General features: G+C 39.1%; 1 protein-coding gene across 5 annotated transcripts in view; it reads left to right on the top strand.

Moving 5' to 3' along the window:
- Golim4 (golgi integral membrane protein 4) overlaps nucleotides 1–22972 on the top strand; it is a 76950-nt gene that overhangs the window by 19516 nt on the left and 34462 nt on the right. For all 5 annotated transcript variants that reach the window (XM_005332507.5, XM_078043605.1, XM_078043606.1 and 2 more), the window contains one exon: nucleotides 22092–22166. In XM_005332507.5, coding sequence (XP_005332564.2) covers nucleotides 22092–22166 — 75 coding nt within the window. The remainder of the gene's footprint in view (nucleotides 1–22091; nucleotides 22167–22972) is intronic.

The raw sequence follows: 22972 nt of genomic DNA, 5'->3' as shown, positions 1-22972 counted from the left end.
TCTTTAAATTTGTTTCATCTGACTTTGCTGTGGGCTTGAAATGCAAATAACCAATCCTGGTAGGACTATATAGAATTATATATAAGGACTTAAGGCTACATATCCCCAATTTTTTTTCAAGGAATTAAGTGTTAAGTGAGATTTTATTTTTAGTTTAGCTCTTTTTGGCCCACTTTTGTGTATGTCTGGGACTCACCTATTTTTTTATTTTTTTAAAACTTCTTATATTTTACTTAGGGTTTTCTATTTAACTTTTTGACAGTGATTAATGTATCTTAGCTGGATTTGAAGTAAGACTGCCCCATAACTCGGCCAAGTTTTAGTTTTTGGTCATGAAGCAAGGGTTGAGTCTTTCTGAGCCTCATTGAAAACAAACACATTTTCCTTACAGAGTTGGTGTTAAGTGGTAAATGAGTACGTTAAGGGCAGAATGTTACTCCTTAACAGTGTTTCCTTCCCGTCATTGCTCAATGAGGTTGAACTAGATTCAAGCTCTGTTACTTTGTGACAGTGACAGACACCTTGGTAAGCAGCATCCACATTGCCTGCCCATAAACAAGGTTTATGTCCTGTAGGGTAGGGCCTACCAGGAAGACCAGTCATTCAGACACCTTTCTTTCCAAAGATCCTAAATGCAACTTGGGGTGATGCTAGTTGAGTTTCACTGCAGAGGGCTACTGGGAATTTGGCCCAAAGAAAACCCAGAATCTAGTACTGGCTTCAAAATTTTACTTGTTTTCTAGATATCCTTCAAGAGATTTGATACCCAGAAGCAGTTTTTACTGCTGCGTGGTATTTCACGCCCTCCCTGGGGCTTAAAACCATGGAATTCAGTCACAGGCATCTCAGCCACTATGTTTCACGGGAGGATGTACCAGTCACTGTAAATACCCAAAGTTAGAATAACTTTCAGAGAGAGGAATTTTTAAATTAAAATTCTACAACCTCCATTAATTACCTGTGTTTTCCCACTCCTTCACATATTTTCTGAGGTTACCCACCCTTGTGATTTATTCAGTAGCAGAACCAGTGAAGTCAGCATTCTCTTTGTCATCAAGCGAAACCGGGTCATCAGCTTGGCCTCATGGACTATCTTCTCTGCCCCAGAACATCTCATTTGAGTTCTGACTTCTTCCTGCTGCTCATTGCCTTGTTTTCCCCCTTGGGCCGGCTCCTGGCTTCCACCAGCTCCTTCACTCTGGGTTGCTAACTCCAGAATTTTGCCTGTCTTGTATCCATTCATCATCCAGCCTTGGGACAAGTGCTGGGACTCTGCTCTTGTCTTATTTTAAAGTCAGCTGAATTTCACTGAGTACTTGTTATGTGCCATACACTGAATTAGGCCCTTATCCTTGACATTATGGATTTAATGAATGAGGCTCAGAAAGGTTATGTGTCCAAATGACAAAGGGAATGAAATATAGAAGGAAGTTCAATGCAAGTCGGCTGATACCAGATGCAGTTTTTTCTTTCCAAGTTAGTACAACTCCCCTTTCCTCCAGGAGTGCTTGAGTCTTCTGCTGGCTCCAGTGGCTGCCCTATGCAGTGTGCCCCAGGCACCTGTTTCTGGTCCACTCTGGCTCTGTGAGGAGAGCCCTGGTCTGTTGGGATAGGGAGAAAGCTGTCACCTTCACTGTGGACTTCAAAAGGACTAGGTTTGGAATAGATTTAACACCTTAGGATAGAAAATGACCGCTCACTGAGAAAACTGAACTTACTCTAAAAAAGAATAAATTGGGGAACTTCTGTCTGACTTCAGTTTTTTTTCAGAATATAGGATTTCATTTCTAATCTGAAAAGTGTTAATTGAATCAATAAGCTTTCCCGTCAGGGTATAAAGCCATGTGCCTCATCTTGGCAAGTCCCAGAAATGAATGGTTTTAAGTAACTCATTTAAGAACCTGTTAATAAAAATTAATGTGGTTTCCCTGGGTTGAAAAACAAAAGACAATTATTGGTTAATTAATGATCTATTAATTGGAGAATAGTAAAAATAATTTATTTTGGATTTATCATTTTTCTTTTGGTTTTAGGGATTGAACCCAGGTATGCTTTATCACTGAGCTATATCTGCAGTTGCTGGGCTTACAGGTGGGCACTACTGTGCCCCACTTCATCATGAATTTTTATACTACTTTGCTTCCAAATCTGTTTGATGAGGTAGACAATATTTCCGAGACTTTATGGAGGCCACAGTGTGAGTATTCTGCTCAGAAACTGATGAAATAGCTGTGTACTTGCCCAAATTTGGAATGAGTGTAGACCCAAGTTCAAATTTGAACTCCAGTTAAATACCTGAATAACCTTTGGTAAGTTACATAGCCACTTTCCTGTACCATTGCCTGTTAAAATAAAGAGTATTCTGGTTATCAGGGTTGTGAGAGCATTGACATGTGCCTAGTCATGGTAAGCATCTTGAAAAAGTGAGTCAGTCCCACCCACCATTTATAGGTAACACACTACAGCATCTGAAAAAACAAGTACTTACCTAATGGGGAGTTAGCAACTTCATCTTCCTATATACAAAGGCTCCAGAGTTGAAAACAAACCACATCAGACCAAAGATCTAAAGTGACACTAACTTAGAAAATAAAAATAGAGATCACATAAAGCTCTGATGACCCACTATAAGGTCTCTAGTAAGGAATGTAAGTGGAGCATATTATAATACATGCTATTTTTAGCAGGCATTTTTATTTCTCTCACACTATATATCTTTGAAAGGCTGTCGTTACCATTGTTCATTCATTTTATTCAGACTATGAACATCAAAGCAGCAAAACTCAATTAGGTGGAATAGTCAGGAAATGGAATATTCTGGTGAATTTAGTTGTCAGTGTTAAATAGAAAACATTATCTTCTCTACTTGTATAGATTCTGGCCTCTATATAAAATCATTCTATTGCATTTGAGTTTGTATTTTTTCTTCTCGAAAAGGAAGAGAAATCAGTTAAAAGAAAATCCTTTTAGTTTCAGGTTATATTATTGAAAAGCATTCCAAACAATTACTTGCTTTATTTCAGAAGTAAGAATGAGGATCACCAAAATATCAGTTATCATTCTCTATTGGTGACATAGATCAGATATGAAGAATCAGTCCTTGGCTAAAGAACCAGCTGTCCTTATGATAGAGTTTGATCTTTCTCATCTATATTTTTACCTATTTATTTATTTAGTTTAGTTTTCTCATTTGATAGTGCTGGGGATCAAATCCAGGGCCTCCTAAATGCTATGCAGGTGCTTTACCACTGAGCTACATCCCCAGCTCCTGTTTTTTCCCTTCTAAAAATTGAGCGCATAAAGAAAAAAATCCTACTATGTGGAGTTAGAGTAAAACAAGCATTATCATAATTCATTAATATGAAGTGAAAATACCAGTTTATGATTGTGTCAGTGTTGAAAAGTGCAGAAATTTTGAGAAACGAAAGATGCCTACATTCATAGTGATGTTCCTCATCAAAGGAAACATCTGTAAAATTTTACTTTCATCTTTATTTACCAAGTCAAAGCAAATGGAAGCACAGTTCTTTTTCTAAATATAAGTTGGTGTTTTGCTTTATGTATTCTTATTTCCAATTGGAATTTTAGGGAATGATAAGGAAAAAATAGATGAAAAAAACCAACTGAAGCGTCTCTTCATGGTTTATAATATCTATACTTAATACTATAATGTTTTGTTTGGTATAGAGGAAAATGAACATTGTTTTTAAAAACTTTTTATTCTGTAAGAAGTTGATATGTAAAAAAAATTACATACTTGCTTTCAGGACTCAGGGGAAAAATTGCTCTGAAAATGTAACTACTTAGAGGCCAAATATTAAGAAAAAAACATATATATTCTTTTGCTTTTTTCCTTAGAGTGTTAAATGATCAGTTTCTAATCATAGTCATTTTGTTGTAGTTGTTGGTTTCATTTTTTTCATCACGGCAAGGAAAGAAAATCTGACAGAAAAATGCACCCATAATATTAGCATTTGTTTTATCTTGCATAGATTAATTAATTCTTACTCATTAACATTCTAAGGAAAATCTGTGAAAGTTATTTTCATTGTATAGTGTAGTATATTGGACACATATTTTCACCAGATAGTGATATTTTATAAATATATTAAAGTTAAGAATGAGAAATTAGGGGGCTGGGGTTATGGCTCAGCGGTAGAGCACTCGCCTGGTGCGTGCGAGGCCCTGAGTTCAATCCTCAGCACCACATAAAAACAAACAAATAAATAAAGATTTGTGTCCAACTACAACTAACAACTAAATATTTTTTTAAAAAAATGAGAAATTAGGACTGGGACTGTGGCTCAGTGGCAGAGCACTTGCCTTGCACTTGTGAGGCACTGGGTTCACTCCTCAGCACCACATAAAAATAAATAAATAAAATAAAGGCATGCTTTCCATCTACAACTACAAAAAAAAATTTAAAAAAGAATGAGAAATTAAACTCATAATGTCCTTTATTTCTGAGTTCTGAAGTTAAAAGAACTATAAAATTATTTTTTTATGAAACCAGAGAAACACCAGGCTAGAAAATATTAATTTATAATTTATTCTTGTTAGATTTTATTTATATTCTTTTCAGAGCCACAAAACTTTTAAAAGGATGTTGTAAATACTTGATTTCTATCCCATACATGTTACACACACACACACACACACACACACACACACACACACGCACTCTGCACATTGATAATTTAGAATTTGTTCTTTTGCCTTTCAGGAAATATAAGTCTTGGCTTTTTTATTTTTCAAATGTCTGTGTTATATTTTCCAGTGCGATTGACGAGTGTGATTTACTGAGTTCAGTCAGTATTTTAGCAACTACTTTCAAATCAGAAGGTGTCTTCCATATATTTTGTGCTACTATGACAGGGTTCATGAAAGTGGAGAATTTGTAAAGAACACAAATTTATTTCTGTTCTGGACCTGGGAACTCCAGGTTGAAGGGCTCACTTCTAGTGTGGACCCTTTTGCTGCTTTGTCCCATGGTGGAAGACAGACTGGCAAGAATGTTGAGAGAGTGAGAAAGAACTTACCAGAGTGTAAGAGAAAGAGATTGAACTGAAAGCCTCAAACTCTTTTATAATCAGTATTAATCCATTCATGGGGGAGTGATTAGACTACGAGGTCTCAACCCTCATGAATGGATTATTAGTGGATCTTTTAGAATGTCAAACCAAAAATTTTCTTAGTATTAGTAAACAAAGATGAAAGAATGAAGCATTGCTGGACATAGTGGGTGCACACCTGTAATCCCAGCGGCTAGGGAGGAGGATTGCAAGTTCAAGGCCAGCCTCAGCAAAAGCGAGGCATTAAGCAACTTAGTGAGACCCTGTTTCTAAATAAAATACAAGATAGGGCTGGGATGTGGGTCAGTGGTTGAGTGCTCCTGAGTTCAATCCCAGTACAAAAAAAAAAAAAAGAATGAAGCATGAATATTAACTAAAATTTGCCCTAATTCTCTTACTTCCTTGTATTCATGCAGATCTGAGCGGGAGCATATGTTGCATGGACATGTGAAGGTAAATTAGAAGAGTCTCTTTTCTTTCTCACAGATTCATGAATGACACAAAATTACCATATTAAGTAGTTTCCTTTCCTTTTCTTATGAAGTAACTCTTCAGGATTCAGAAAAATGAAAGATCATACTACAGATCATACTACATCACCAAAATGTGTAATGCATTTTAAGTAAATGCATTTTTCAGTACTGTACACAAAAGATGAGCTATTGGTGAAAGAAAGGTCACTCTATCCCTGATGACTAGACAGAAGTGATTTCTAATTAGTACCTTACTTGTTCACCCACAGGTTATATATAAATTGGATATAAAACCTCTTAGTATATAACCTGTAAAGGACCATAAAAGCATCGTTTATCATGACTGCTACTAAAGTGTATTTTAAAGGACTTCTTTTCCTCAATATATAAACACTCATTCTCAAATCCATTTAACCTCTTAGTGACAGGTTTATCTACAAGGTGATAAAGGATAGAACCCTGATATTTAATGGAATGACTGTTCTTCCTGAGAAATTCTAATTTACATTTTTTCAATGGGAAAATAACATGAAGGTGAAATGTCTAGTATGCTAATGAGTCTTGGTTTAAGTACTATGATTATAATTACTTTAACTCTTATTGCTTGAAAATGAATATGTAGTATAATAATGAATATCAGCTATTCATGTCCAAAATGATTATTGAATTGGTACAATCTGGAACTACTGAGGTTATTCTGTGCTTGAACTTCCTGTTTTCACCTACCTCCAAATTACTTGCAGCTGTCAAAACAATTTTAATCATTTTCAGATACTTTGCAGAAGAAAAAGGGCCATAAGCCCATCAGCTCCAGTTTTAGCCTTTCAGCTCAAAAGATGTTGTTCCTTGTGTTCTTGTCTTTTTTTATATTCTCACTGGGTCCTCTTTCTGTTAGGACAGTGTTCTTTTTGAACACACACCATTCTTAGGCTCTCAGATCTTAAACATTTATCCAGGTCATTTCATAATTCTGATTGTATGTCCTTGCCTACTAAAACCAGATTGGAGAACCAGAGAATGTTAAAGAATGAAGAGGCCTTGTTTGTAAATCATTTGCTAAATGAAGTCTGAGGCATTAAATACTCTTCAGATTAAAAATTAAATCAAATTTCTGGGCTTCTAACCCCTGGCCCATTTCACCATGACAGGTGGCCTGCAGAAACACATAAGCAGATGTGTGCAGAGCCCTGCGTATTCCGTGGAGGAACCTAACATTCTCCTACCTGAGCCAAGGTGGTCTCCACACATACTCGGTTATCTCCCAGGACACATAAAAGTTTTTACTGGAGGATTAAATAGAAACTCATACATAAAATGGGGGAAATCTAAGCAGCCTCACATTTTAGATCCCCTCGCAGTCAGAGCAGTTGTGTTTGTGTGCATCTGCTGCTTTTATTGTTCATTCTGTGTCAGAATAAGATAATGTGATTGCATTTGTCAGTCATATAGAAAAGGAATGTCCCTCTCTTGGACAACTTAAGCATGTTATAGGATCTTAGTTCACATGTAATAGTTTTCAAGTCATTGAAAATTTTAAGTGACAGAGTCGTCTTTTGTAAAATCCTTTTCCTTAAAAATTAGAGCCTTTACCAGCATTTTGCTAAACTGAATCTTTTTCTTTCTTATTCAAATTTAAGTCATTCAGAGTATTCAAAAGCAATTTGAAATGAATCATATATTGCGGATACTACTAGATGCTTCTCGACTCACTGTGGGGTTATATCCCAGTAAACTCACCATGAGTTGAAATTGACTTGACTCACAGCCAAGTTGGAAATGCATTGAGTGCACCTAACCTATGCACCATCCTGGCTTAGCACAATAGCACGCTTAAAGACCAGTTGCTTCTCCTCTGATCCCATGGCTGACTGGGTGCTTCAGCTCTCTGCCTCCAGAGAGTATTGTACGGCTTATTTCTATCCTGAGGAAAAAAAATCAAAATGAAACATTCAAAGTTTCATTTTGGTTTCTGCTAAACACACAACACTTCCACACAGTTATGAAGTTGAACAACTGCAAGTGGATGGATGTGTTGAAGTCGAGGACCCTCTGTACATTTTCCCTTTACTATAAATGTGCATCTTTAAAATCACAGAATTGACACATGGGTAGGATCTTGATGACTCAGCTCTTCAGCTACTTCATTCTACTGCTGATGAATCAAAAAAGTGAAGATTCTGACTCAGGGGACAGAACCGGATTTGTCAGTCAGATAGTTGCTGAGGAATCTTGGCTCTGGCTAGCATTATTTTCCTCAAACTACTTGAAAGTCCTCATTAAGTTATCTCTTGGCATTATCTGCTTCTGTTTGTTTTTCTGTTTATTTTTCCTTTATCTTTTTTTTCCTCCCAAGCTAATTTATCCCAGTCTCATTTAAGTTATTTTTCAGTAGATTTTATCTGAATTCTGATTATGGTATGGGGTGGAATAGAAAAATTCAAAGTCTAATCAAAATGCTGATATCAAATATTTTTTTCTTGCTTTTAGCATCTGGTTCTCTCCCTCTCCATACAGCCTGGCTATTGATTGATTTTTTTTTTTTTACTGTGCTTCCAAAACTCTCAATATGCTTTGTTAAATGTAGATATATTTTCTACCTTTCATATAAAAACTTTAGAGGTTGCCAGTGAATTCCTGTGCTTATAATGGTACAAATCAGCTGTATTGAAATTAAAGTTTCTTAAAACTGGCCTCTTAGCAGTCTTGTCTCAAATGTAACCATTTACATTTTTCATGTAAATATTTATATTCATGTATTTTTTGTGAAATAACATTTGATAGAAAGACTACAGTGGTAACATCACGTTCGGCCTTAGATGCATTTATTCTTTTGTTTGCAAAAATCAGTCCTTTAACGAATAGCATGTAGTGGTCTTGTACCAGACTCAAGGCTAGGACACAGGTTTATAAAGAGGTCAGTTTTCTCATAAGTAATCCCACAATGCAGTGGGAATGAAAGATGTACACATAAAACATTTTAAAGAGACTAAGGACTACTGGGTGCGGTAGCACATGCCTATAATCCCAGTGGCTTGGAAGGCTGAGACAAGAGGATGGCGAGTTCAAAGCCAGCCTCAGCAAAACTGAGGCACTAAGCAACTCAGTGAGTCCTTGTCTGTAAATAAAATACAAAATAGGACTGGGGGTGTGGCTCAGTGGTTGAGTGACCCTGGGTTCAATCCCCAGTACCAAAAAAACAAAACTAAACAAAAAAAAACAAGACTATAGATTAAAAGGTACTAGGGGAGAAGAGGATGGATATCATCAGCCCAGGGAGGCCTCTGAGGTCTTGCCTTTACCAACTCAGTTGACTCTTCACATGATGCAGGACAGACCTGCCCACCAGTAAAGCTTTTATTACAAAAACCTTCTACATCCTCCCGCCCTCATCAAATGTTTCCCATTATCTACCCTAAAACCCACATCTTCTTTAAATACTGTGTCCTCTCCTAAAGAATGAAGGAGGAATAACTCTTTTACACACTGTGCAGTGATTACTGATTAAAATTCCTACCCCAAGGCTGGGGTTGTAGCTCAGTGATTAAGCACTTGCCTCACACGCCTGAGGCACTGGGTTTGATCTTCAGTACTATATAAAATAAATAAATAAATGAAGATATTGTATTTGTCTACAACTAAAAAAATATTAAAAAATAAAGTAAATAATGAAGTGTCCACCCCTTTCCCCTCATGTAGCAGTGCCCAGTATCTTAGGACAAAAGATACCCATGTTCAGGGCCACATGTGTTTTTAAACCCTCAGGAAAGTATTCATTTTCTGTAGCAAATATGAGAAAAGGAAAAAATGAAATGGGAAGGGTGGCATAAGGAAATCTCTGACCTTTTATTTCAATTTTGTTGTGAACCTAAAACTTTTTTTTTTTTGAAGTCTGCAAATTTTTAGATTGTTGTCCTAAAGGAGAGCTTCAAGTTGCCAAAAATGAGATTACAGGATTTTCACTGAGAATCCCAATCAAACTGGTGAAGCAGATTTTAGATATACACTGGCAACTTTGTCTCACCAGTGAAGATTTTTTGTAGTTTCTTATAACTCAGTTCTAAGATTCCTCAGTGGTAAACAGAAGTAGTTGAGCAGCTGGTAGTGGTGGACATCCACATCGGATGCCAGGATGTTTCAAGGTGGCTGTGGAGGAAACAGGGATATACTCCAGGGGGTCCGATGTGGGTTTTAGTCATGTTAGTGGTGGGAAACATAGACTTTCCTCATAGTGGCCTTTCAGCTGCCAATAGCATGTACATTACTTGGATTAGTGTCCATGCTCCTCTGTGCTACCTCGATATCCCCATTCAACATGAAACACATCGAAAAATGGAACGAACGATGTACTTTCTCCTCATCTCCCTTGATCTTTGGTCCACATTTCACCCATCCTTGAATCTGTTTTTGTAGTATACTTTGAATCAGTCACTTTTGCGTTTTGAATCAGTACCCTAAACATATTTTGCTCCTGTTCATTCCCCTCCCTCTGTCAGTGATTACTGTATATGTGCACATACAAGTGAGTTTCCTTTCTCTTTGCAAAATCCCCCCCTCAAAAAAGAAGACATCTCGTACTGGAATCAGTACAAAGCCTCCGCTATTACTGGCTGCTTTCTTCACTGCTTTATTTCAAACAGCAGAGCACTGTGTGAGGAAGACACATTAGCCCAAAATGACCTTGTTTAATGTGGTTAGATATTTCTGGAGGGCACCTGACAAAATCTTTTTTTAAAGACTGCAGTATTGTTTAAAATAATGTGGGTATTTATTCCCAAGATTGTGTCCTCACAATTGCAAATGCAAAATGTCTTTGTAAGCAAGGCTTTTTATAACAACAAGCAAACCAAAAACAAAATCAATATGTTCAGGAGCTGGTGATAGAAAAAGCATGAATATGCCCCCATGGAACAAATGGAAATGGCAATCATCCCGGTTTTCATCACATCATCCCTGTGACTTAGGATGATGTCTCCAGGGCCGGCATCAGGCAGAAATCCCCCAAATGCCTTATCTCAAGCATTGAGAAGTGTGCTCTGGAAAATGGTCAGAAGAAGGAAAAAAAAATGACTTAAGTTGATGTGTACATTGATATTAACCATATGAAGAATTTTAAAAATATCTAAATGTGTTTTATATTACATTTCACAGATAATTTTATTTATTTAACTAAAAATAACAAATGCCATGACTTTATATAGACAGGTAGCTATATCATAAATCTCTTGAATTTTTGGCAAATTATCAAATCATACATTCATAGAAGTACATAAGTCAGCAGCGTACAACTCAGTGAGTTTTTACAAGGCAGACAGCATAGCCAGCGCTCACACCAAGAACCAAAACACCACACTGCCCCAAAATGTTCCCTCTTGCTGTCTTCCCGTCATTGCCTGGGCCCCTGCCACATGCACAGCATAAACAGTAGCCTGTCTTCTGTCACCATAGATGAGGTTTGCTTGTTTTCTAACTTTTCATGAATAGAATCCTTGAGTAAGTCGCACTCTGCTGTCTGGCTTTTCTCCTTGAGGTTTCGTTGGTGGGATTCATCTAGGTGGTTACAGTGCATCTGTTCACCTGGGTGGGTGGTGGTTCAGGTTTTGAACAGCTTCAACGGATTCATTATACTGTGATAGGTACTTGGGGTGGTTCCAGTTGGGGACTGTTGTAAACACTGCTGCTATTAAAACTCTCCTATGTGACTTTTGATGATTCAATGTCAAGTGTTCGGTTGAGTGGATGCCTGGGAGTGGGATTTATGAGTCAAGGTGTGCCCTCAGCAGGTCTGAGAAACACTTGTAAACAGTTTTCTGTAACGGTGAGAGCAGTTTACATCCGTCAGCAAAGCATGAGCTTCCTCCTGCACGTTCTTGCTCTCAGTTTGTTTTCTGTCACTTTTATATTTTGATGAGAAAATAGTGGTATTGCACTGCGATTGCAGTCGGAATTTCTCTGATGACTAATTGAAACTTTCATACATTTGATGGCCATTAAAATATGTTTTAAAAACATTTATTAAAATATGCCTGTTCATCTTCTGTGTCCCACTTTTTTTTTTCACTTCCCTAAAGTTTTGTATATTCCATTTAGAAAAAAAAAATCAACATTTTTACAAGATTGTGTCATTGGCATGTTGGCAAAACTGAAGATCTTCTTATATTTGGACAAAAGGAAATTTAACCTTCCTTTGGGCTTATTTTTATTTTATCTTTTGCATTGTGGCAACCTCCTAATTATTTTGTGAAACTGTGTTCTCTCTTGGATTCTCTTCTCTGTCTTCCACACACTTAGAGCTCTTTTTTATAATCACACCGATCCAGTTAAATCATCTTTAGCACCAGCTCATTGGTTCTGCCCTTGCCTGTATCCCACCTTCCTGTCGGCTCTGTGGTAAACTCTGTGCTGACTCCAGCGTTGGCAGAATTCCCCTGTAAATGTCCACAGCAGTGGGTGCAGCACACTTGCTAAATACTCAGGTTGCTGGGCCTTCTTTCTGGAAATTTGGAAGCAGTTGATTTGGGTTGAGGCCCAGGAGCTTATGATTTCAGCAGATACTGCAGATTATACTCATCTTCAGGAAGGTCTGAAGAATTTTGTTTTGGTCTTGGTGCTCTCACACATTTTCTCCGCTGTCTAGGTTTTTCTGTCCTTCCTCCAGTGTCATCCTTTCTCTGGGAGTCTAACTTGACATTTCCAGACTGAGTCCATCACTGAATAATGAATAAATTCTTATTCCTGATCTTCCTCACAAACCTGTGGTACCAGCCACCTTCTCCATGTCAGCTGAGAATGCTCAGTGACTGCTCTTCAGCGCCCGTGTAGAACCTGAGCTTGTCACCACCTCCCCGCTGGTCTTGCTGCGCCCTTTCCTCAGGCTGGACCCTTGTAGAGGGCCCCTCCTAATTACTTTCCCTGTTAGCACCTTGGACCCATTCAGTCGAACTGATCACTGTGAAGTCAGCATTGCGTATCTGCTCAGGACTCTGCAAGAGTTCTCCATTTCTCTGCAAGGCAGAGCCCAAGTCATCACAAGCCCTGCGAGACCCACAGATACCTGCCTTTTCCCCGCTTTCACCCTGTGCTTTGGAAGGTGGCTCTTCCCCAGGCACACTGACCCCACCGACCTCACTGCTTCTCTTGGAACATCCCAGGAATGCTGGTGCTGTAGGGCCTCTGCGTGGGCTGCTCCCTCTCCCTGGAGCACTTGTCTCCTTGCTGCCTGTGAAACCAGCTGCTTCACTTTTTCAGGTTTGGCTCAAATGTCTCTTCAGTGAGACCTGCGCTCGCCATCTATTTAAAAATGAAACCTGGTTCACCCTCTCCATACCTCCCGTCTCCTTCTGTCTCTTTTATATTCTTTTCTCCCCCACTACCCGTGGCACCAATTACATTCTTATATATTATTTGTTGTTTATTAGTTATCATCTGTATCTCTCTGTCAGTATATAAACTCCTCAAAAACAGCTTTTTTTTTTTTTAAATGCCTTGACATACTGAGTATTCACTTAAATATTTGATTTGTTAAATGAAATATTCAGGATGTAATAGAGATAAAAGACTTTAGCTAGTATCTCTTTATAAGCCAGAATTTTATGAAAACCTTTTCTAAGATATGTTGCCCGTTTTCACATGTTGAAGTAAAAACTTGAAATTGAAGGTGATGAAGGCGATGAAGGTGGGAATGCTTGTTTACTGCTGCATTGATTTGATGGAAAAGCCAGGGGTAGCCAGGTTCATTCTGACCTGCATGTGGGTGTTCTCTGCAATACAACAGAAAAATCATTTAAGGGTTGATGTTTGAGCACTAAATTTTAGGATGTTCCCTCCTTGCTAGCATTTCTTAAAGTATTCTTAGAGGTAGGTTTCCATGGGGGGAGAAATATCAGATAACTAATGAAAATTAAATGTCCTTTTTTGTTTGATTCAAGCACATCAGTTTTGAAGAGTATATGCATAAATTCATAGATGCATTGTAAAGACAGTGTGCCTTTGCATATTTAGCTCACCCTAAGGGTATTCTTAACACACCTTTGTGTCAGTCTGTGGGACCAGAAAACTTCCTTCTGTCTCTTCCCCCTCTCCATTTCCTCTCCTTTCTCTCCTGCATTCGTTCCTGAAATACTATAGGCTCTTCAGATAAAATCTGACCTCTGCCACACAGGTCTATTGATAATATCTAACCTTAGAATAACTGGTTGCTATTACTCTGTATCCCTGCCTTCCTAACCTGTATATACCTATGCAGTCCTGCACGTCTTTAAGAATATAGCTTTGCTTTCTAGAGTGAAGCATTGTCATGGGATAGGAGCATATTTTCCCCTCAGCACTCTAACAGATTCAGTTAGTAAAATGTGCTGGCTCAGCCAACCATTGCTTCGTCCCAGCCTGCCTAACCTTTGGTGATCTCTATAATCATCTTCTGTCTTACCTGTCTTAGCCTCTTCTGACAACTTAAATTGATTGATTGTAAGCCTTTGTAAGAGTAACTCCTACACCTTGGTGTTTCCCAGGGTGTCTGGAACATGTTGGGCTGTAATACAGTAGCTCTGTGCTGTTGAAAGAAGAATCCTTTCCCCAGAGTGAATAGATTGCGTCTGAAAATCAGAATGATTATTAGTGGCTTAACACTTGAAAGAATGCCAGAAAGAAAACTAGTGCACACAAATATATCCTAAGTCAGCTAGTACAGCCCTTGCTGGAAAAATCCGAATCTCAATTAGAGAGTGCATGGGGGAAAAGCCCAAGTATATTTTTATTTAAAATAGAAGAGGCAGTTAAGCACCAATTCAAATCATGGTTAAAATTTCCCCTTAAACTAGTTCATAGACTGTATGCATTAGCAAACTTAAAAATAGACATTTGTGTGAACTATTATAGGAACTTTATTGTGCAGTTAAAAAAAATACTGCAATTGCCATGCAGTAGAGAAGTATCTAATCAGACTGTTCTTTTTTTTTTTTTTTCTTTCAGCATTCTGAAAGCATCTATATTTCAGGGCTGTGATTTAAGTAATGCTAATCTTATGAGCCTATACATCAACAGATGAATTTATATTTAATCTCTATTTTGTTATCTGTCTGTTCTCTGGGATGTGTGAGTACTAATGAGCCAGGCAGTGTAGGAATTCAGTTAGGAATGCTGGGGCATAAAGGATGGCAGACACAGGAAGGAAAGAACGAACAGTCTTCAAAATACATTTGTTCATTGAGTAAATATTATTGAATACCATTAGCTATTAAGAACTGAGGGATGGAGACTGATGCAGTAATGGGGACCTGACATACAAAGGAGAAGAAAAAGGAATCATCCAGTCACAGGCTACAAGGCTGGTAGTTTGTTCACTTATTCTCTCTCTCATTCATTCATCCACCCAACATCTATAGAATGCCTGTGATCTAGTAGTGCATCAGGGATATCAAAATGAAATTGAGCAAATGAGAAGCTTTTGTTCCAGTGGGATAAGCATACAACAAAATATGTAGTAGATAGTAATCAGTGTTAGAAAAATTAAGTAGGAAAAGAGATTGGAAATTTGGAAGGTGGGAGACAGGTTGGAGAGGTGGTCCTTAGCAGGAAGATGTCTTTTTAGTAAAAATTTGACAGAAGTGAGGAATCTAGTCTTTTAGATACCTGGAGAAGACGCAGTGGAAACCCAAGGAAAAGGCAGTATGGGCAGCTAAGGTGATAGCACATTGGCATGTTCAGGGAGTAAGGAGGCCGTGGAGCCAGAACAGGTCATGAACAGTGGGTAAAGCCTTGTGAAGGTTTTTGGTTTCACTCAGCATATGAATTGGGAGGGGTTGCCCCATCCTGGCCTTGAACATGTAGTGTTGTTAATAATTGAATTCAGCTATAAATTGTGAAGGAGATTGGAAAGGTTGTGTGTGTCACTTAACTGTCACTACAACAAAGTACTTGAGGTAAGGTTATTTTGGTTCACAGTCTTGGAGGTTCCCATTCCTAATCCATTCTTTGGTTCCATTTCTCTGGGTATGTGACAGCCATTGTGGTGGCAGGGCATGGCAGAAGAAAATTGCTTACATCATGAGACAGAGAACAGCAGAAAAAGAGGGAAAGGATGGTGGGTGGGGTCCCAAAATCTTCTTTGAAGGCTTACCGCCAATGACCTGAGAAGCTCTTGCTAGGCCTTGCCTTCTAGTGGTTCCACCTCCAAGTAGCACCACCCTGGGAACTAAGCCTTTCACATAACCTTTAGGGTACATTCCAGATCCAAGGTATAGCATTGTGAGACTGGACTGAGTGAGAAGTAAAAGCTGGACTTAATAAAGTTTGGAGTCATCTGTGAAGGACCACAGTGAGCATGAACAGGGTGCAGAGAAGGCTGTGCCTTAGGATCCCCTTCCTTCCCTACCTCTGGGGGCTGCAGGAAGAATCTAGTATGAGCTTTGGAATGGCAATACTTGTCTGCTTCCTTTTTTCATTTATTTATTTGTTTTATTTTTTTCTAAGGCAATCTCCTGTCTTCTTTCTTAGACTTGAAGTAAAATTATGAAAGGAAGAAAAGATAGTTGGAAAAAACGTATCTGTTGTGTTGTCTTCATGTTGAAACACCAGCACACTGTTCTGTGGAGGAGGGGTGGGCCCGTGCCTGGCTTCCACCCTACTTCTGGCTACCAGAACCATAACCCAAAGTTTTTCTTAAAGACTATAACAAATATCTAGGCCTTTAGGCCTAATAAACCTCCAAAACCTAAAATTGTTGGGTTCTGGGAACTGTGTGCATTGATTTCCTTTATGTGCCTTTTTAAATTTTTTTTCATTTTAGTTTGGGAGGGAGGGGGGTCGTCCTTCTTGCTCTGGTACTTTCCTCAGCCAGAGTTCTCCAAAGCACAGATGGGTTTGTTTTAACTTTGATCACACAGAGATGATAAAGTTGCTTCCAGATCTTGATGTGACTTTGATGCCAAGCCTGGGTCACTTGTTTGCTTTGTAAAGATAAAAACATCAGATTATAGTCTGAACTGAAAGCAAAGTTCCATGGGTTGTCACTGCCGCCAAAGAAACATTTGCGGTCCCTTGGCTTCAGGTGTTAAGGGACTTAGCAGTGATTTCTGCCTAATTTTGGAATGTCACTTTCTAATTCTGAATTGGAGCACTTTGCTCTGAACTGGGCATAAATGCCTATTTTGCCCGCAAGTGAATATATACAGCTAATTTCTTTTGTGGCTTTCAGATGGAAGTCAGAGCTAAAATGGAAAATTGCTGCAGGAAGCTGGCATGTTTTTAAAACTCCTGAGTGTTTTTTAAGAGGAAATAAAACCTCTTTCCATTCTTCACTGCATGGAAAAAATTATATTCATTTTTCAGTAAGCAGGGGAGGAAATGAGTATATTATGGATTTTCATATTTTTCTTATGAATGCTTGTGTTTCAGATCCTGTTCCTGTTGCAGTCTAACTTTGCATTAAATAACTTGAACACTGAGATTGAGCCATTGTTTTTATACTTATTTTTCCTTAGGCTCGTTCCATGCTGTGAGAATACTCATTATATACCATTTTTTTTTTTTTTTGTCGTAGAGTATCTAGCAGCATTAGTTCATCTTGACTGATGCCCTTGATTCCATAGTATAAATAGAAAAACAGAGATCCGTGACAAGGATTGATTAGCAATCCTCCTTCTAAGAGCAACAGTAAACCTAGCTAGATAAATTGCCACTCTAAAAGCCTGAAAAATGTTAGTAAAAGAAATTAAGGGTGTGCATGTGAGCGTGTGTGTTTAAATAGTGAAATTTTCTGGAAGTACTATAAGGACACAAAGATTCTATTTGGTATGTTTTACTCTCCAGTTTTTATTTTAAAAAAAAAAGGCTTACAGGGTTAATGAGCCATGGGGATGTTTATTTGCTTCTCTGTTTACAGGGAATTTTTGTAAGTAAAAGAAAACAAAACCATATTATTGCCATTCAAGTCAGTGTATATATGGTAATATGTGTGTGTTCTTTGTTTTTTATTAAACTTTAAATATAAGATGGGAAGGACTTATGAGAGATCGTTTGATTCCTTCTCTTGTACATTTTTTCTTTTCTTTTCTTTCTTATTTTTTTTTTTTTTGGTACCCAAGATTTAACCCAGGGGACCCCTACCATTGAGCTACATCCCCATCCCTTTTTATTTTTTTTATTTTGAGACAGGGTTTGTGTTGTTGAGGGCCTTGCTGAGTTGCTGAGGCTGGCCTCAAACTTGCAATTGTCCTGCCCCAGCCTCCAGAGTACCATTGTGACCTGCCTCCTCTTGCACTTTTAAGCCAATAGATAGGTTAAAAAAACTTCAGCATTTTATATTGTTCACTGTGTGTCAGGCAATGTTCTGAGCACTTAATATATGAGTGTTCCCCCATGTATGATAGGGTTATGTCCTGATAAACTAATAAGTTGAAAGTATTATAAGTTGAAAATGCATTTCATACAGCTAACCTTCTGAGCATCATAAATTGGCAGCAGGGTACACTGCAGAGTGTGGGTTGTTCAGTCACTTGGCTGGCTGAGCTGCCACTTTCCAACTCTGCCCAGCATTGCAAGAGAATGTTCAGTCACCTATCACCAGTCACTATATAAATAAAAATGCAAAGTACTGTCTGCACTAAGTGTATATTTCTTTGTACCATTATGAGGTCAAAGAATCAGAAGTTGAGGACTTCTTGCATATTCACTTATTTAACTCTGGTATGCATTTGAAGAAACAGGTAATGTTATTATCCCTATAGACCCTAAAAGGAAACTCGGATGCTAAGAAATTCAGCAGCTCACCCCATAAAAAATGAATCTGGGATTTGAACTCAGACACAGGTCTGTGCTCTTAGCCATTACATTACCACCTTCCTCTCCCCTCTGTGCTCTGCTTCCCCCTTCTTTCTAGACTTTTTAACCTGGGGTTGGTTTCCACTCTGCTGCCCTTTACCTAATATGCCTTCCTCAGCTTATAGTTTAAGGCTTCTTTTTCTATTTCTCTTTCTCCTGAGAGTGATGAAGAACAGTGTGTCTCCACATTTCCATCACTCTTTGCTGCTCTGCTCTTTCCTCTTCCTGCATTGTGATATCCTCCAACCCTCAAGCCAAGTCTGACTTCTTAAGTTATATTACATCAGGACCAGAAGCTGCTGCTGAAATAATGGCTTGGCCAGTTCCGAGCAAGACATTATTAATAGTGCAATTACCTCATGGTTTCTTCATATATTCTTCATTCCTGTTTACCATATCTTTTTTTTTCCTACCATATTTGCAAAATCACATTTGTCTGGCCTTAGACCTTATAATTAGTGATGTGACTGTGTAGTCATGCATGTGTTTCAGATTTCCCAGGATCTTTGAATCTTTACCAGAGTGCACAAACATGCCTCCATGGGGGGGTGGGGGGCATTGCACAGGCTTTATATGAGTTATTTATGACAGTTTTTAAGTAAGTATCCTAGGGTCTCCTGGCTCTCCAGACATACTGCTGCTAATATGTCGAATGTGTAAATTCCCATTGAGAATGAGACTGTCAGAGACAGTTGTATGGTTCAGCTTGATAAATGGGTCCTTTGGACCTAGGTTGCACATTATCTTTTTGACTGAATTCCAGGGAAGAGAATATAGACTGAAACACCATCTCCTACCTCTCTGCAGCACACTCCACCTGGATCCCCCGTGCTCCCTCTCTGCTTGATCCAATCTGGTGGACTCTATTCTCTTTGACAATGAAATCACACTGATGAGTTGTCTGCTTCCTCAGTCAAAAATCATCACTACCTGATTTCCTGGAACCACACTTTGCAAGAGACTTGATAGTGATTGCTGCCTTATTTTACTAAGTAAATAACTTCACCAGATTTTAAATTCAATTTTTTCTCTATCCTTAGCTTTTCATAATAATATTTAACATTTAGAACCCGAGGTTGCTGGGGGTGGGTGATGAGCACCCCAGCCCTCGCATATGCCTCTTGACTGTCCTGCTCTTTATCATCATCACCATCATCATGGTGTTGCTGTGCTGGGGCTGTTTCCCCCTTAGTGGGTGACCCCCATTCAGAAGCCCCTAGGCTTAGGACTCACTGCCTCTGCTTCAATGGTTTCAGCAAGATCTTGCCTGTTCCTTCCTTTAAAAATGAAGCACATGCTTGCTGAAGTCCAGTCTGTAATGTCACCTACTATACCCAGATTCCCTTTTGTTTCCTTTTTTTGTTTCCAGAACTAGGGCTAGAACTCAGGTCCTGGCACATACTAGGCAAATGCTCTACCACTGAGCAACATCCCCAGCCCATTTTATTTATTTTGAGATAAGGTCTTGCTAAGTTGCCCGGGTTGGTCTTGAACTTCTGACATTCCTGCCTCAGCCTCCCAGTAGCTGGACTTAGATGGGGGTGCCTCAGTGCTTGGCTTCAGATTCCCTTTTCACCTTCATGCTTATGTTCCTACAGCCTTCTACCCAGACCATAAGACTTTTGGCCAGTGGATTAGGAGAGACGCCGTGTTTTTGTGCCCAGCAGGGCAGCTTAGGTGTTCCTGAAACACCCTATTCTTGCCTCTGTTGTATCATGATAGTATTTTAATTTAGTATTTAATTTCCCTTATGTTCCCTGTCGTGGAATGAGCGCACAGTTTAGGGCTTGGCTTACTGAACCTATACAGTGTTAATCTTTATCCTTTGTCTGTTTATCCACCAAATCATTCAAGATGAGGATATTAGTAGCAATCCAGGAAATCTTTTTATTTCAACAGGCTTTTGGAGTTGACCCAGGACCACACATATAAATGTTTGAAAAAAAATGTAGTTTCCCAACACAGGAATTTTAGTCCAGGTAGTGACCCATACATGTGGGGTTGTATTGAATCCCTTTGTAGTAATAATGAGGGAAAAGGATGTCTTGTGAATCAAATAGGCAGCCTGGTAAAGGACGGAAATGGGACAGGACTTATTTTGGTGATTGACTGAGGATCCATGCCATCAGAGGACTGCATCAGGTCAGTTTGTGTGGTCACAGGAGTCCCAGGTGTTTTGGCAGAGATGTTAGCAGGGGTGCTAGAAGGCACAGGGTCTGTGACAGCTGCATGTGGAATCCCAGGAAAGGGAGGCTTATGTGGGACGACAGGACGAGATGTAGTGTGGGAGAAGGTGGAGGATCCAGGAGATAGTGGCTGTGGTGGAAAAAGAGTGGCAGTTGCTGGAAAATGGCAGCTGAGATGGAGGGAAAAGGGCAGGAGAATCCCTTTAGCAGCACAAGCAGATAGTAGGGCTGGGGAGGCGAATTGCTGGGACCATGATGACTTTGGCAGCAGCCGGTAGCATTGGGGAAGTTGTGTGTATCATACCTGTCAGCTGGTGATTGATGGTGAAATCATGGAATGCCATGGAGCTCGGGTCTGGTAAAAGAATGGAGTAAAGGGTTTGGCCTCACATGCCAGGGGATGAGATCATACTTACACAATGCTGAACAAACAGGATCCAAAGGGTACATCAGAAATGTAATCCATCCTCTCCCCATGTCCCCTCATTGCCTGTTCCAGCCACTCAGGCTGCCAAGTTTTCTGTTCATGGGTGAAGCCTAAGACAGACTTAGCTGCTTCTTCTGCTTTTTCTCAGATTTGAAAAAACAAAACATAACATTCAGTGGCTTATACCCACACAGTGTTCGTTTGGCAGTTTTTCTGTCTGGTCCCATGTCATTAAAAACACTTGGTTCATTCAAAGTTGGGCTTTTCTCCCCCTCGCAGCTTCTACTTCCTACAGGTGTGAAGCCTGCAGCAGGGAAGAGAGCTGGGTTCAGTTTCTCCCTGGTTCCCCCAACATACTGCCTGTGCTCACCAGCATCCCTGGCCTCTGCAGAGTAGATGGGTGGGCGGGGAGGACAGAGGGTCTTACAGAACTGACATCTGTTGCCATTGACTTCTTTGGGCCTTGGCAGCTGGTAGACTTGCCTCATTCTTTTGTGGGCTCTTTTATGGATTCTTTGGAGAGTCTCATCCCCCTCCAGCTCTGTACTTCTCTTACCTGTTTGCCTTGACTTAGGCCAGGATGGGATTGCACCTTCTCTTTCATCCTAGTGGTGTGCTGCCAAGGTTTCCTGACGAGGTTGGTCCAGGCAGTCTTTGCTCAGATGAAGATCATGTTGGTTTTGTAGTACTGAGGAGAGATCTGGGTGGAAATATAGTGGCTAACACAGGTGAGAGCAGGAAGTAAAAATGTGGGGACAGCTGATCTGCAGGTGGTAGTTGAGGGTAAGAAGGTGGACATTGTTGGCCAGAAAGAGATAGTGAACCTCACAGAGATAACCTGCATTTGAAGACAGGGGAAGAAACAGTTTCTGGCAAAGAAAGCAGATGTATCTAGAGTATTAACTCTAGAAAAGGGGACACTGTCTGGGAGTCAGCCAATAATTATGTATCTTAATATGCTTATCCCTTATCAAGAAAATAGAACGTATAATGCATTTGTTTTTATTATAATTGTGTAAGGGCCCTACACTGCTTTCTTCCTGTTTTGAACAGATGTCATTATTATGGTAGAATTTCTAATTCTTTGAAGAAAAACTTTTAACTCTTCTCTTTACAGTTGTGTACGAACATAGATCAAGATTAGAGAAATCCTTGCAGAAGGAAAGACTTGAACATAAGAAAGCAAAGGAGGGTAAGTAAATTGTGCCATGTGTCTTCTGTACTTTTTGTACAATTTTAAAGCATCATGGGCTTGATTATGACTTTTATTTATTTATTTTTTGGCTGAAATATTTTCAAATCAACTTGAAATCAGTGTTCTAGATAGAGAAAGAGATATGCTAAGCATTGTGCAGCTATTCCTGCTTGAGATTACATTTGGAATCTTGTTTGTACCACCTCAAGGTAATTTATATATTGGTTATGTGTATTATTTCAGAAGTAAATTACTTTTTATCTGAATGTTATATATATTAATTATTAACATCTGGAACTTCTGTCCCAGATGGTGGGAGATAGCAAGCCTTATTCAGTAGATGACACTTTTGAGAGACATATAGATACCCATGTATAATACAATGAATAGATCACACTATCTGCTGTCTTTTGAATTAAATATTTCTTTTTAATCCCTGAAACCCTTTATTGGCACAGCTGATTGGTTCGGTTTGAAAAAGTAACGTTGTATGCAGGTTTTAGGCAATGCTGTTGATTTTTGTTAGGATTTTCCTATAATGTACAACCCTCATCCAGCTCATGGTTTGAAGTTAAAGTACAGTCTTATTTTTAGTTATTCATGTTTTGTTATAAGTCTTGAAAACAGAGTCAATATTCTGCCTGAACCCTTGGTAGGGTAGAAAGGCAAGTGGGGAGGTTTATATTGGTTGGGAGCTTGGCTGACCTTTCAGTTGGGCCTGTGTGAAGAACAGAAGTTAACATCATTACAGTGCTCTGAGAGGATGTGAGTCTTCTTGTCTTCAAATGCAGAGTGATTTTATA

The sequence above is a fragment of the Ictidomys tridecemlineatus genome, chromosome 3 (assembly GCF_052094955.1).
Source record: "Ictidomys tridecemlineatus isolate mIctTri1 chromosome 3, mIctTri1.hap1, whole genome shotgun sequence".
Classification (NCBI taxonomy): Eukaryota; Metazoa; Chordata; class Mammalia; order Rodentia; family Sciuridae; genus Ictidomys; species Ictidomys tridecemlineatus.
This window is presented reverse-complemented; position numbering and strand designations above follow the sequence as displayed.